Source organism: Phacochoerus africanus, chromosome 5 (genome assembly GCF_016906955.1).
Source record: "Phacochoerus africanus isolate WHEZ1 chromosome 5, ROS_Pafr_v1, whole genome shotgun sequence".
Classification (NCBI taxonomy): domain Eukaryota; kingdom Metazoa; phylum Chordata; class Mammalia; order Artiodactyla; family Suidae; genus Phacochoerus; species Phacochoerus africanus.
Window position 1 is genome coordinate 6,710,096 of NC_062548.1, and position 15,265 is coordinate 6,725,360.

At 45.4% G+C, this 15,265-nt stretch overlaps 1 protein-coding gene across 1 annotated transcript in view; it reads right to left on the reverse strand.

Moving 5' to 3' along the window:
* Window positions 1-14,880, reverse strand: part of USP42 (ubiquitin specific peptidase 42) — a 46,389-nt gene extending 31,509 nt beyond the window's left edge. The window contains 3 exon segments of the mRNA XM_047779505.1: window positions 7,220-7,420; window positions 10,440-10,689; window positions 14,785-14,880. Coding sequence (XP_047635461.1) covers window positions 7,220-7,420; window positions 10,440-10,680 — 442 coding nt within the window. The 5' untranslated portion in view covers window positions 10,681-10,689; window positions 14,785-14,880.
* Between the last annotated feature and the right edge of the window lie 385 nt (window positions 14,881-15,265).

Genomic DNA, 15,265 nt, shown 5'->3' on the forward strand with positions numbered 1-15,265 from the left:
AAATCACTTATCATGCTAACAAACCAAGAATTTCTCAAACTGAGTGAAAAAAGACAATGAATGAATTGATGCCCACACTAAGATAATAGAGACGTTAGAATTATCTAATAAAGGATTTAAGTAGCTATGATAAGAAGGCCTCTAGTTATGAAAACATTAGCAACAATAAAAAAACATATAGAAAAGGGAGTTCCCATTGTGGCTCAGGAGGTTAAGAACCTGACTAGCATCCATGAGATTAGGGTTCGATCCCCAGCCTTGCTCAGTGGGTTAAGGATCTGGTGTTGCCTTGAGCTGCACTGTAGGTCAAAGAAACAGTTGGGATCCGGAGTACCTGTGGTGCAGGCTGGCAGCTACAGCTCCGATTTGGCCCCTAGTCTGGAAACTTCCATATGCTGCAGGTGTGGCCCTAAAAAAAAGGGCAAAAAGAAAAGAAAGACTCAACAAAGAAATAAAAGATACAAGGGGAGTTCCCATCGTGGCACAGCAGTTAACGAATCCAGCTAGGAACCATGAGGTTTCGGGTTCAATCCCTGGCCTTGCTCAGTGGCTTAAGGACCCAGCGTTGCCATGAGCTGTGGCATAGGTCGAAGATGCAGCTCGGATCCCGTGTTGCTGCGGCTCTGGCATAGGCCAGTGGCTACGACTCCAATTCGACCCCTAGCCTGGGAACCTCCATATCCATGGGAGCGGCCCAAGAAATGGCAAAAAGACAAAAAAATAAAAAAATAAAAGATACAGGGAGTTCCCCTCATGGTGCAGCAGAAACAAATCCAACTCGTATCCATGAGAATATGGGTTTGATCCCTGCCTCGCTCAGGGGGTCGGGGATCCAGTGTTGCTGTAGGCTATGGTGTAGGTTGCAGACACGGCTTGGATCCTGAATCGCTGTGGCTGTGGTATAGGTCAGCAGCGACAGCTCCCGACTGTACCCTAGCCTGGGAACCTCCATATGCCACAGGTGTAGCCCTAAAAAGACAAAAAACAAACTAATAAAAGAATACATGGAGGGGAGTTTCCTCTGTGGCTCAGCAGAAATGAATCTGGCTAGTACCGATGAGGACACAAGTTCAATCCCTGGCCTCGGTGAAGGGGTTAAGGATCTGGCTTTTCCATGAGCTGTGATGTACATGGCAGATGCAACCTGGACCTGGTGTTGCCGTGGCTGTGACACAGGCCCTGGGTGCAGCTCCGATGTGACCCTGACCTGGGAACTTCCGTGTGCCACAGGTGTGGCCATAAAAAGACAATAAATAAATAAAAATAAAACAAAATAAACACATGGACTATTCAGCAAGCTAGACCACGTTCTGGCAGATAAAATAAGTCTCAAGTTTCAAAGGATTCACACAATACAAATATCTTCCCTGACCACAACGGAATTAAATTAGTCATCGGTAACATGACAATTTCCGAAAAATCCCCAAACGTTTAGCAACTAACCTACACATCTCTAACTAATCACAAGGATAATTAGAAAGCATTGTGAACTGAATAAAAATATATGACATATCAAAATGTTTGGGATGCAACTAAAACAGCACTTGAAATTAATAGCATGAAACACTCATTCGAAAAGAAGAAAGATTTCCAATCAAAGGACCACCTTAAGTTTCTTAAGTTTCCACCTTAAGAAACTAGAACACAGCACATAAAATCCAAAGTAAGCAAGAAAGGAATAATAAAAATAATAACAAACATAAGTGAAATAGGAAAGAGAGTAAGGAAGCCAAGAGAAGATCAGTAGGATGAATAAAGCTCTAGTCAGACTGATCAGAGAAAAAAGAGACACAAATTAACATCAGAAATGAAACAAAGAAAATCATTATAGTGGAGTTCCCTGGTGGCACAGCAGGTTAAGGATCCAGCATTGCCGCTGTTGTGGTTCAGGTTGCTGCTGTGGTGGGGTTTGATGTCTGGCCCAGGAACTTCCACATGCTGTGGGCACAACAACAAAAAAAAAAAGAAAACATTATGCACAATTTTACATCAACGCTTTCAACAACTAAGGCAAATTCCTTAAAAAAGAAAATACAGGAGTTCCCGTCGTGGCGCAGTGGTTAACGAATCCGACTAGGAACCATGAGGTTGCGGGTTCAGTCCCTGCCCTTGCTCCGTGGGTTAAGGATCCGGCGTGGCCGTGAGCTGTGGTGTAGGTTGCAGACGAGGCTCAGATCCCGTGTTGCTGTGGCTCTGGCGTAGGCTAGTGGCTACAGCTCCGATTAGACCCCTAGCCTGGGAACCTCCATATGCCACAGGAGCGGCCCAAGAAATAGCAAAAAGACAAAAAAAAAAAAAAAAAAGAACCCAACTAGGGAGTTCCCATTATGGCTCAGTGGTTAACAAACCCGACTAGCATCCAAGAGGACCTGGGTTCGATCCCTGTCCTTACTCAGTGGGTTAGGGATCCAGTACTGCCGTGAGCTGTGGTGTAGGTTGCAGATGTGGCTCAGATCCTGTGCTGCTGTAGCTGTGCTGTAGGCCTGCGGCTACAGATCCAATTTGACCCCTAGCCTGGGAGCCTCCATATGCCGTGGGTGCGGCCCTAAAAAGACAAGGAAAAAAAAAAAAAAACTCAACCAGGACCCATGAGAATGCGGGTTTGATTCCTGGCCTCGTTCAGTGGGTTAAAGGCTCCAGCATTGCTGTGAGCTGTAGTATAGGTTGCAGACGCAGCTCAGATCCCAAGGTTGCTCCGGCTGTGGTGTAGGAGCACAGCTTTAGCTCCGATTCAACCCCTAGCCCGAAACTTCCAAATGCCTCAGGTGTGGCCCTAAAAGAAAACAAACAGACAAACCCACCCATAGGAAAATTCAAAAGCCCAGACAGCTTCACTGCTGAAATCTACCAAACATTTAAGGAAGAAATAACACCAATTCTACACAAACTCTTCCAAGAAAGAGAAGAGCATATTTCAACATACTCCACGATGTCAAAACCAGACAAAGGCATTATGAGAAACCTTTATAGACTAATATCCCCTGTGAATATAAAATTTAAACATCTTCAGCAAATCTAAGGATACATGGAAAAGAAAATACATCAAGACCGATCAGGGTTCATCTCAGGAATGAAAGTTTGGCTTAGCATTCAAGCCAACGCTTATTGACTGCGGTAAAGGGCAGATGCGAAACATCTAGAGCTGACATCATCTTGAAGGCGAAAGACCAAGTGCTTTCCCCTCAGGTCGAGAAGGAACAACACGGGTCTCTGCTCGCATCACATCTACTCAACGCTGAAACGGAGGACCCGGCCAGTGCCTTACAGCGAGAGTGAGAAAGAGAGAGTACACAGAATGAAAATGAAGAGGTGGCATTTTCCTATTCACAAATCACATGACTGTCTTCATACAAAATCTTAAGGAATCTCTTTTAAAAACACTACTGGAAGTAACAATGAGTTTAACAAAGTTGTAGGATACAAGATCAATATACAGAAATCAAATGCATTTCTATAGTCGAGCAACAAACAATCTAATTGAAATTCAAAAAATATTACCATTTAGGAGTTCCTGACGTGACTCAGCGGTTAACCAACCCAACTAGCATCTGTGAGGACTCAGGTTTGATCCCTGGCCTTGCTCAGTGGGTTAAGGATCCGGCATTGCTGTGGTGTAGGATGCAGACACAGCTTAGAGCCTGTGTTGCTGTGGCTGTGGTGTAGGCTGCTGGCTGTAGCTCTGATTCGACTCCTAGCCTCAGAATCTCCATATGCAGTGCAGCCCTTAAAAGATGACAACAACAAAAAATTACCATTTATAATAGCTTTCAAAAATGTGAAATACTTAGGGATAAATGAGATAAAAATATGCACATTATACCTGTATACTGAAAACAATGCAATCACTGCTATGAAGCATTAGAGAGACTCTAAATAAATGGAGAGGTAGGAGTTCCCATTGTGGCACAGCAGAAACAAATCAGACTAGGAACCATGAGGTTGCGGGTTCAATCTCTGGCCTCGCTCAGTGGATTAAGGATCTGGCACTGCCATGAGCTGTGCTGTAGGTCGCAGACTTGGCTCAGATCCTGCGCTCCTGTGGCTGTGGTGTAGGCCAGCAGCTATAGCTCCGATTAGACCAAAAGACTAAAAAACTAAAAACATGCTTATTGAAAGACCATATGAAGAGACTATTTTCTCCAGACTGGGAACCAATACTTGCAAATTATTTAGCTGATGAAGGACTTCTATCCAGAATACAAAAAGAACTCTCAAAACTCAATGATATGGGAACTACCCAATTTTCGGTCAGGCAAAAGAGGAGTTCCCATGGTGGTGCAACAGTAACAAACCTGACTAGTATCCATAAGGACATGGGTTCCATCCTTGGCCTTGCTCAGTGGGTTAAGGATCTGGCGTTGCTCCAATTCGACCCCTAGCCTGGGAACTTCCATATGCTGTGAATGCAGCCCTAAATCAGGCAAAAGATATGAGCAGGCTTGTGAGCAAAGCAAATACACAGGTGGCAGATAACCACATGGAAAGATGGTTATCATTATTAATCAGGGAAATGCAAATTACAACCACAGTAGGACACCATGACACTACACACCTCTTAGGGTGGCTAAAATTGGAAAGACTGACCACACCAAGTATCTGGGAGACATGGAGCGGATGGAACTTTCATTCACTGAGAATGAGAACGTAAAACATGACAATCCTTTTGGGAGACAGTTTGAAAGCTTCTTAAACACACATACTATAGGCCCAGGCCATCCCTCTCCTAGATATCTACCCATGAGAATTGCAAACATGTCCTTACAGACACTTCACAGCAGTTTCATCTGCGATGGCCCAAAACGGGAAACGACCCAAATGCCCAGCAGTGGGTGAATGGAGAAACAAGTAAACTGTGGTACATCCCTCCACACAATGGAACACTACTCAGCAATAAGAATCAACTATTGATACATGCAACATCGTGGAATAATGTTTAAACAACTGTGCTGGGTGAAAGAAACCAAGCAATATAAAAATAAATACTGTGTACTGCAGCACTACTCACAACAGCCAAGCCATGGAATCAACCCAAATGTCCACTGATGGATGACTGGATTAGGAAGATGTAGTATACATACACAATGGAATACTACTCAGCCATAAAGAAGAACAAAATAATGCCATTTGCAGCACCACGGATGGAACTAGAGACTCTCACACTGAGTGAAGTAAGTCAGAAAGAGAAAGACAAATACCATATGATATCACTTATATCCGGAATCTAATGTATGGCACAAAGGAACCTTTCCATAGAAAAGAAAATCATGGACTTGGAAAATAGACTTGCGGTTGCCAAGGGGGAAGGGGAGCGAGTGGGAGGGAGCGGGAGTGGGAGCTTGGGGTAAATAGATGCAGAATGTAGTCTTCGAGATGGACTAGCAATGGGATCCTGCTGTGTAGCACTGGGAACTCTGTCTAGTCACTTACGGTGGAATGCTCAATGTTAGAAAAAATGTATACATGTATGTGTAACTGGGTCACCATGCTGTACAGGAGAAAAAACATATATGCGTACTGTGTAATCGCACTTACATGACAGTCTAGAAAATACAGACTACTCTATGGTGGTTGCCTGGGGTAGAGGGGCTGAGGGACAGGAAGAGCTGGAGGGGTCTGATTAAAAGGGGCGCTGGGTGATGAATGTGTTAATGTGACGACGGTTTCACGGGGGCATACAAAGGTCAAGGCATCAAACTGTGTATTTTAAATGTGTTAAATGTATCATTTATCAATAATATTGCAATAAAGCTGGGAAATCAGAGACAACGAGGAAACAACCAATAGCACAAACGACAGAGACCTAACCCTGGACACGCAGAGCATCTGCGCTTTTGTCTCTGCCCTCTCTCCCGCTGTGCAGGTGCCACTGCTGGGATTTCCTCCCCACCCTACTTTGATTAAGTGCAAAAGTGAGAGGAAAGCTGTCTGTGGGGAATGGTTTATGGACTTAAAAAGAAGAACATGAGGGCAATCACTCTTCATTCTATGATTTAAAGCCTCCAGGAGTTCCCGTCGTGGCGCAGTGGTTGACGAATCCGACTAGGAACCATGAGGTTGCGGGTTCGGTCCCTGCCCTTGCTCAGAGGGTTAACGATCTGGCGTTGCCGTGACCTGCGGTGTAGGTTGCAGACGCGGCTCGGATCCCGCGTTGCTGTGGCTCTGGCCTAGGCCGGTGGCGACAGCTCTGATTCGACCCCTGGCCTGGGAATCTCCATATGCCGCGGGAGCGGCCCAAGAAATAGCAAAAAGACAAAATAAATAAATATCCTGTGAACAGTAAAGCGGCCCAAAGAAATAGCAAAAAAAAAAAAAAAAAAAAAAAGCCTCCAGCATGATGCGTATCTCTAAGTGGGGAGACTCTAGGTGATTTTCCTTTGATTTCTTTAAATTTTTCTGTACTTTCCAAAATCTTTACAAGCACTGTTTTGCTCTTTGGTGGCAGGAAAAAAGTTTTTTTAAAAGAACTAGTCTAAATTCTCCATTAAGTAGTTTTCAAAAAGAAACCAGGGGGCTTTTTTTTTGCACCCTAATAATAAAGAATTAGCACCTGAACACACACACATATATTAAAGTAGATCAAAGAACAGGGAGATCTCATTTACAAAGGGTTAAGGGTATTTACAATATATGCAGAAGGTCAGAACTTCAAAAAACACATGTTCTAAAATTTGAATTTCTCTCGTCAACCACAGTTGGCTCTCACCTCATTAAAGACATAAACATGTTTTTAACTAATGCCTAAACCTGCCCTTTAGGCTGAAAACTGAGCTCTCACATGCTAAAGGAAAAGTCCCGTATGAATTTCCCGGAGGTTAAGGGCAGTGTCAAGAGACTCTTCTCCACTAAGACTTAAAGCCTATAAATGAATCAAGCCTCCCACCACAGGATGGAAGCCAGAAGTGGGATTCTTAACTCTGCTTGTTCCAAGGTGGTGGCAGTAGACATGCCACATTTTTGAGCTAGTGTAGAGAGCCAGCAGGGGATTCAGAAAGGCCAAATGCTGGTAAAATATGCCTCTTTTAAAATAATTTCCCAGGTCAAACTACGCGCAAAATGTTTTTTATGCAACCTGAATGCAAATCTTTAAGAGTCTTCCTTTGCGGTTTCCTAAAGAAGAAATCAACTTGTTAGTGATGATAAAATTCTTGGCTTAATTCTTCACTTTCATTTCAGAGGAGAAAAACGAAAGTACACACACAGCATAACACAGAACACTTACATGTCTTGGAGTGTTCGTGTGATAGCATGTAATTGGCGAGAGGTGGCGTGTACGTTAAACACTGCAGTGCTGCGTTGGCAAAACAGGTATTGCCCAGATTCTGGAGCCCAGCTCCTACTCTATGAGTTTGCTGCCACTTAAGACAAATCTTCTCAGATGGAAAAAGAACTTTCTGTGGAGGAGCAATGCCATCACCTAGAACTAGAAAAATAAACACGTGTTTTAGAAGAAATCTTTGCACACTTCGAAAGCTAAATCAATAGCAACACATCAAATCTGAATTTGATCGAGATTTTTATCTCCAGCTAACCAGAAATACAGAGGGGAAAGTGACATTTTAAAAGAAAGACCCCAGAATGTGGGAGACTTTAAATGATTTCGTTTCCTTGACAAATAAACTGCAAGGACAAAAAGGGGGGTGGAGGGAGTACTTAATAGATTAAAAAAAAAAAAAAAAACTTAGACAACAATCCACCAAATGCAAAGTGTAGACCTTGTTTGGAGGTTATTTCAACAGCCAACTGTTAAATTATATGACAACCAGGGCACTCTAAACATTGACTGTATTTTAAATATAAAGACATTTCAATTTTTAGAAAATAATTATTTAGACATACACCCTAAAATATTTATAGATAAAATATAAACTCCGATATTTGCTTTAAAATGATGGGGAGTGGGGAGACGAGTGAGTACAGATGGCCATGAGTTGATACACATCGAAGCTGTACATGAGACTTTTTTATAATTAGAATTATCCTCTCTTTTATATCTACTTAAAATTTCCCATTTAAAGTTTTAGGGAGTTCCAGCTGTGGCTCAGTCAGGTTAGGAACCTGACTAGTATGTATGAGGATGTGGGTTCGATCCTTGGCCTCGCTCAGTGGGTTAAGGATCCGGCACTGTCACAAGCTGCAGGGTAGGTCAAAGACGTGCCTTGGCTCTGGCATGGCTGTGGTGTGGGCTGGCAGCTGTAGACTCGATTCGACTCCTCGTCTGGGAACTTTCATATGCTTCACGTGCGGTCCTTAAAAAATAGATAATTTTTTTTAAAATAAATAAACTACGCCATAATCAATAGAAAGTGCAGCAAAATCCATTCTCTGGAACTCACGTTATGGACGGTCCTATTCTGTACCCCTGCCAGCACGGGCATCCTCACCTTCGCCTCATGCACTGAGTTCTTACCAGCTGGCAGATAAGCTCCGTTCTGAGGGCTGGTAGTCATGTCATCCCAGTTTCACCAGTAAAGAAACAGACTGGTGGGCACCACTACACACACTCACAGGTACACTGCACATGGACTAAGAATGTTTTTACCTATTTTTAAGACTTATAAACAGAATGCCAACCACAATTATGCTAATAAAATTCAGGTGAGGCTTAAAAACAACTTATTTAGAAAAGGTGACAATCATTCATAGCAAGACTTTTTTTTTTTTTCCCCAAAAGTTTGCAAGTTCCTTGGTGTTATCAAAGATTGAGATGCCCCATGAGGACGCAAGTTCGAACCTTGGCCTTACTCAGTGGGTTAAAGATCTGGTGTTGCTGTGAGCTGTGGTGTAGGTAGCAGGCACGGCGCAGGTCCCTCGTTGCTGTGGCTGTGGTGCAGGTCAGTAGCTATAGCTCCAATTCTATAGTATCTGGCATTGCTGTGGCTGTGGTGCAGGCCGGCAGCTGTAGCTCTGATTAGACCCCCTAGCCTGGGAACCTCCATATGCCATGTGGGCGGCCCTAAAAAGACAAAAAAAAAAAAAAAAAGATTGAAATGCCCAAAAGAAGGTTCTCAATTTTAACAGAGATATTAGTGTTTTAGCATGCAAAAAAGGCAGCCTTCAGCTTGGTGAAGAATGGAGAGCAAACTTAGGAAAAGAAAGGAACCTTTTTTTTTTTTTTTCTTTTTCAATTTTGCCCCACCCTTGACATATGGAGGTTCCCAGGCTAAGGGGTCTAATCAGAGCTACAGCTGCCAGTCTACACCACAGCCACAGCAACACTGGATCCTTAACCCACTGAGCGACGCCAGGGATCGAACCCGCAACCTCATGGTTCCTAGACAGGTGTGTTTCCACTGTGCCACAACAGGAACTCCAAAGAAAGGAATCTTAAGAGTGTACACCAAGGGCCTAAAAAAGGGCCGGTGGGGTGATGCAAGCTAAATGTCAAAGGAGACAGGAGCCGCAGCAAGGGGGCAGGAGGCGGGTGGCAGAGTCTGTGAGAAGATATCCTGTGGCAAAGTCTTGCTTATAAAGGTCTTTAAATCTCTTTGTATAACATTCAGTTAAATTGGAGTTTATTTGTGAAATATACTTCCCCCCACCCAAAACACCTTCAACAAATCATACCACCCACCCCCACAGCATAATGTCACACTTACTAAGAGGACTCCAGACAACATAAGGGCCAAATTATTTTAAGGCATACCATGTTCTGAGTAGGAACCAAACTCTTTTCTTATGACTTACAAGCTTCCAAATTCAAAAGTCTTATGAGTACCAACTAAAGTATCAATGCCTTACTGACCTGGAGGAGTTTTAACAAATGTAATCACATTTATATTGTTTTAACAAATGTAACATTTATGTAATCTGCTCTCTTTCAAAGAGCTTTATTACTACAAATGATTTTAACTGGCAAAAGAACACACAAACAAAAAACAAAGTTGGGTAGAGCCCATGTGTCCAAAGGCAACCATTTCTTAAAATATCCTTCAAGTTTTTAAAAGGTAGTCATTTACTTGGGCAACTATAGTTAATTGATCAATTAATGAAATGCTTGCCCATCTCAATTCTCACCAATATAAAGTTTATCCTTCAAAAAATTAGGAATTAAAGAAACTACAGCTATGGGAGAGTTCTCATAGGTGGTCCAGTGGTTAGGATCCGGCGCTTTCACCGCTGCAGCCCGGATCCAATCACTGGTCTGGGAATTGAGACCCCACATCAAGCTACTGTACACCTCGGCCAAAAAAAAAAGAAAGAACAAAGAAAGAAACTACAAGTAAATTCATAGTAACTACAAAGAAATCTTACCCTATTGTGATACATATGTTAATCCTGCATCATCAGCAGAGGAAAATGAAGCCGTTCAAACAATGGAACTCTGCTGGCCACTGAGGTGGCAACGTATCTTGCACAATAAGCCCCTCTCTGAAACTCTCAACCACTGACAGCAGTTACACGGGAGTTTCTTAGTGATTCTGTCTTTTAAAAAGTAGTACCTTGATCCTTTTGTGGTGATGGCTTTGATTTTTCAGGAACAGTTGAACTTGAATAAACTACAGCACCAGGTACTGGTCCTAAAGAAAGCGTGTGATTTGAAACATCATTTAACGAAGACACAGCACCCCAGCTGGCAGAACCTGCATCCATGTCTCCAGGTGAGACTGCCTCAGAGCTGCCAGGCTGATTCTGACAGGTTGATGGGTCTGAAGATTCAGAAGCTTTGTCAACTATGGTCATTGTTCAACTCTGTAAAAGATGAAAAGCACACATTCGTTTCATAAGGTGAGAAAGGGCAAGGCACTTATTCTGCCATTGGATCTTGGAAAATAACTAAAAGTGGCTGGGGTAATTTTCCAACAAATCACCTCAACATAAAAGCAACAGCATTTTTCAGTAACTTCCTTGGGATATTTACCGCCGTGCCAATCTGAATATGCCAACAATTTTTAATTACAAACTCTTCAAGGACGTATCTTAATCATCCTATTTCATGCCCTCTAAAAATCTGATCTTTCAGTTAATAGTCAGGTACCTCAATTTCCAATTCTATACATTTACAAAATACCCATATTTTTCTCTCTATTGCTTAAACCTAAAATGTGAAATGCACTAATACATTTGGCTCAATTTTCAATTCATATATAACTCCTCAGGGAGAAGTATCAACTACATGAAAAGAAAATCTAGCTTTAATTTTTCACTTAAAGTCCAAAATGACACTTTTTGAAATACACTACTTTTGTTTAATATATGGGGCTCTCACCTTCGAAATACACATTTTGCTGAAGAGATTTGGAATATAAGACTTTTTAAAATGAAGCCCATAAGGCATGGGTGACATCAAACTTGAACACAAATATGTTTTAAAAGTTCTTAATTATAATTTTCTCTCTAAACCCTATTCAAATCTTAGGGCTACCACTAATTGAGCATTTTCTACGGGCTGGGCAGTGTTTTAGTCACTGAACAGACATTAACTTAATTTTCATAATGACCCATGAGAGATTGGACAAAATCACACGGTCTATGAAATGGAGCAACTATAACTCAAATCAACCAGCAACTAGTAACAGGCAGCAAGTCCAACATTCCCAGCTAGGGTTCCTTCTGGTCCGACCAACCTCCTCCACACGGCATTTTAAGAATGTCTCCGAAATAGCCCAGCAACAACCAAATCTAGTACACCACTCCTCTGCAGATAACCTTTCGGGTGTGCCCGAGGCCCCAGCACAACATCCTGAACCTGGACCTCGAAGTCGGCCCCAGGAGCCTCTCCAGGCACGTTCCTTTCTTGCCTGCTCTTGCCGGGCTCCGCACATGCTGTTCTTTTTCACCTAAGTCTCTTCCACCTCCAGCCAGTTCACGCTCCACTTCTCCGGACAGAACTCAATTCCTCTGGGACACACGCTTTCCCTGACAACCCCCTCCCCCAGACTGGCTTAGCCCCCCGCTCCTGTAAGCACCCAGGGCAGGCCAGGCAGCCGGGGCTCATTTCTACGGCGGCACTTGGGCACTTACTCCACAGCTGGTCGGCCCACTTCTCTCCACCACGTTCTTGTTTACATGCCCTGACACGGCACGAGGAAAGCCGTGCATGCACTTGTGGAACAAATGAATGAATTCTCAAGACAGGAAGGAACTAGTGCCTGCTTTTGGCATCAGTTTGGGCTGTTTTATATAAGTATCTCATTTAATCGTTAAAAATGAAGAAGTAGGAATAGCCTTTCAAATTTGTTTTTTAAAAAATAGTCAATACGGTAAAATAAATACCCATGTATCGGCCACCTCAATAAATATTAGGATGTACTGTCTACTCACAGTAAGGGTTTCTTAACAGCTTCAATGTGGTGGTGATTTTAAATTAATGCAAGATGATCCCCCCCCCCACTTCCACAAAAGCACAACAAAATTTTTCAGAATCTTAAGTAGAAATTTAGGTCAATCTAAGTAATCAAAACTTTTACTCAGGAAGAAAGCTTAAGCCATATTATCCAAATAAAGTTTACACTTTCCTCAGCTAACAGTCAAAAGAAATTATGAAACAGGGTGGAGACAAGAGTAAGAAAACAAGAGAGGAAGAGGGAGAGGAGGAGGAAAAGGAAGAACAAAGCCAAAACAGTAAGAAGGAAAGATTAATCTAGCCTTCTTTATAATAATGTTAAATAGCAAAAACCTTGATTTTCTGGGACAAACATCTCTTCAGAGCAATCATTAACAAATGACCAAATACAACCATTTTACTTGCTCCAGTGTTGGGGGGGGGACCCAACTCTGAAACTTCAAAAAAAAAATTAGAAAAACATACAACACAGTCATCAATAACAATCTATCAAGTACGATAATGTGGAAAAACCAAAACCATCCATTCTTCTTCCTATGTATTCAGCCAATGAACTCTTCCCCCCGAAACCATCAGGTATTAAACTAAATGCCTTCTGCTAGGGAGAAAACCTCTCTGGAAGCCTAACAACGTTGTGTGGGGCTCAGGATTCAGACGGTTACAAATTCTTGACTCTCAGTAAAGTCACTAAACATGACTGTTAGGAACCGCAGGACTTTTTAAGTAACTACTTCAATGAAAAGTTTAAATGTCTCTCATTATCTTCTGATGATGGATATACAAAAAGTTACAAAAGCATGTTTGCAAAAACTGAGCGCAAGAATCAAGGATGGATGAACTGGCACAACACTGTAAATCAACTACACTTTAAAAGCAATTTTTTAAAAGAATCAAGGCGAAGGAATGAGACTAATCGACTTCACATGTGCGTCCTTTAAGTATACTTGTTCAGTGTTTTACGTGAAAATCTTATAATTCTGTCCTTTCATGGTATCTCTCCCTTGGGGTGGCCAAACGCTAGAATGCATGCTTCTTTCTTGTTTTAAAACTATTTAAACATTGTGGCGTTCCACATACATTGCGGTAATAATATCAATACACAGAAAAAGAAACTGTTAACACCCCGCTTCTTAATAGACAACGTAATCCACATTCATGATGCATTTCCATTTTAAGAGACCACACTCCGGAGGTTTAAAAAGACCCACCGTGGATTTTAATTATTTTCACGTAAACAAATCAATTACCTTTAAACTTTTACCAACCAAGCTCTGTAGAGTTAATTCAATGATACAGAAAAGAAAGTGAAACTGACCCTAAATAAAAACAAACAAGTGAAAACGATTATTCATATCACCTAAGCACTTTGAATGAATAATAAAGTCAAAAGAGTAGAATTACGTTTAAAACGTACAACTAAAACTTGAGACTCCACTAAAACGGCTAAGAACCCAAAATACTGCTGCTACCTCGGAAAAGAGGCGTTAACTAGTTTTTCAAGCAGTTTTACTGTTATTTGAGCGTATTTACTTTAAATAACCAACGTGTGCTCCTACAAACAAGTAAGCCCTAAGGCTTCCCTGAATATAAAAGAGCTATTCAACAAAAGTAATCTCAATTGCATTCATTATAGCGAGGTTAAAGTCCTAGACTGTAAAACTTCTGTCCCGTCAAACCTTCACCTCTTACATCTGAAACTCATCTCCCTCTCCCCCTAACCCCCGCCAGGTAAGTTGGCTCCTCCTGCCCCGAAAATAAAGAACAGGACCAGGGCAGCGGAGCGCTGGGGGACGCGCCGCCGGGCCACCCGGCCCGCCCCTTCTCTCCCCCCGAGGGTGCCCGCTCCGCCCGGCGGCCGGCGTGGGGAACTCGGACACTCCGCGGAGGAGCCGGGTGGACGGCCCCGCGCGGGAGGACCGGCCCCGCGGGCGGGCCGGCGGGCATCCGGGTGGCAAAGTTTGTCTCTCTGGGGGGTCGGGGAGGCGAGCCCCGGGCTCCGAGCGGCGCTCCGGGGCGGGAGGTGGCAGCCACGCGGGGGGCGGCGGGCGGCCCGGGGACGCCGGGCTCCGCGGTCGGCGGCCGGCACACGCCCACCCCTGGCCGCCCCGTGCCGGCCTGGCCGCCCCGGAGCCGCCCGCCGGGCCCGACCCACGGGCCGAGGGGGCGGGCTGGGCCCGGTGGGGGCGGGAGGGCAGTGTCCATGGCAACCAGGGGGGTCCGGCCTCCCCGCGCAGCCCCGCTCGCCCGGCGCCCCGCCGCCGCCGCGGCCGCCGCCCCCTCCCCAGCGGCCTGGCCCGGCCGGCGGGGGCGGCGCTGCCACCGGCGCGGCGGGGTCCCGGGCGGCCCGCCGCTGCGGAGGGGGCGGCGGGCGAGGGGCCGCGCCAGCCCCCGGCGGGCCGCGCCGGCTGAGAGGCCGCCGGGCCAGCTGCGGCCGAAGCGAGCGGGGCGCTGCGCGGGCCCCACGCCAGCCAGCGGCGGGCGGGAAGGAGGCGGGAGCTTACCTGACCCGGCTCGGCGCTCGCTCCATCCCCCTCGGCCGCCGCCGCCGCCGCCACCGCCGCCGCACACAGCCCAGCCGCCCGGCGGGGGACAATGACGTGCCTCCATCCGGGCACCGCCGCCGCCGCCTCCGGGTCAGCGCCGCGCCCGCAGATCCCCGCCGGGCCGCCAGGGGGCGCGCCAAGGCCGCGCCCGCACGCGCCGCCGCCCAGGGGCCGTCGCACAAGAGGCGCGGCGCGCAGCTAACGGGCCGGGCGGGCGCGGGAGGGGCCGTCGCCAAAGCGCCGCGGGCGCAGACTGGCGCGCGCGTCACTGGAGCGCCGGCCGGCCGCGGAAGGAGCGCGCTGATTGGCGGAGCCGAGCCGCGCGGCGCGGGCCGGTGAGGTCCTTCCCGAGCGGCGGGAGGGAGCTGACGGCGCGGCGCTCCGCTGCCGCGGGGCCGGAGGAGAAGCGGGAGGTCCGAGATAACGCCGCTGCTGCCGC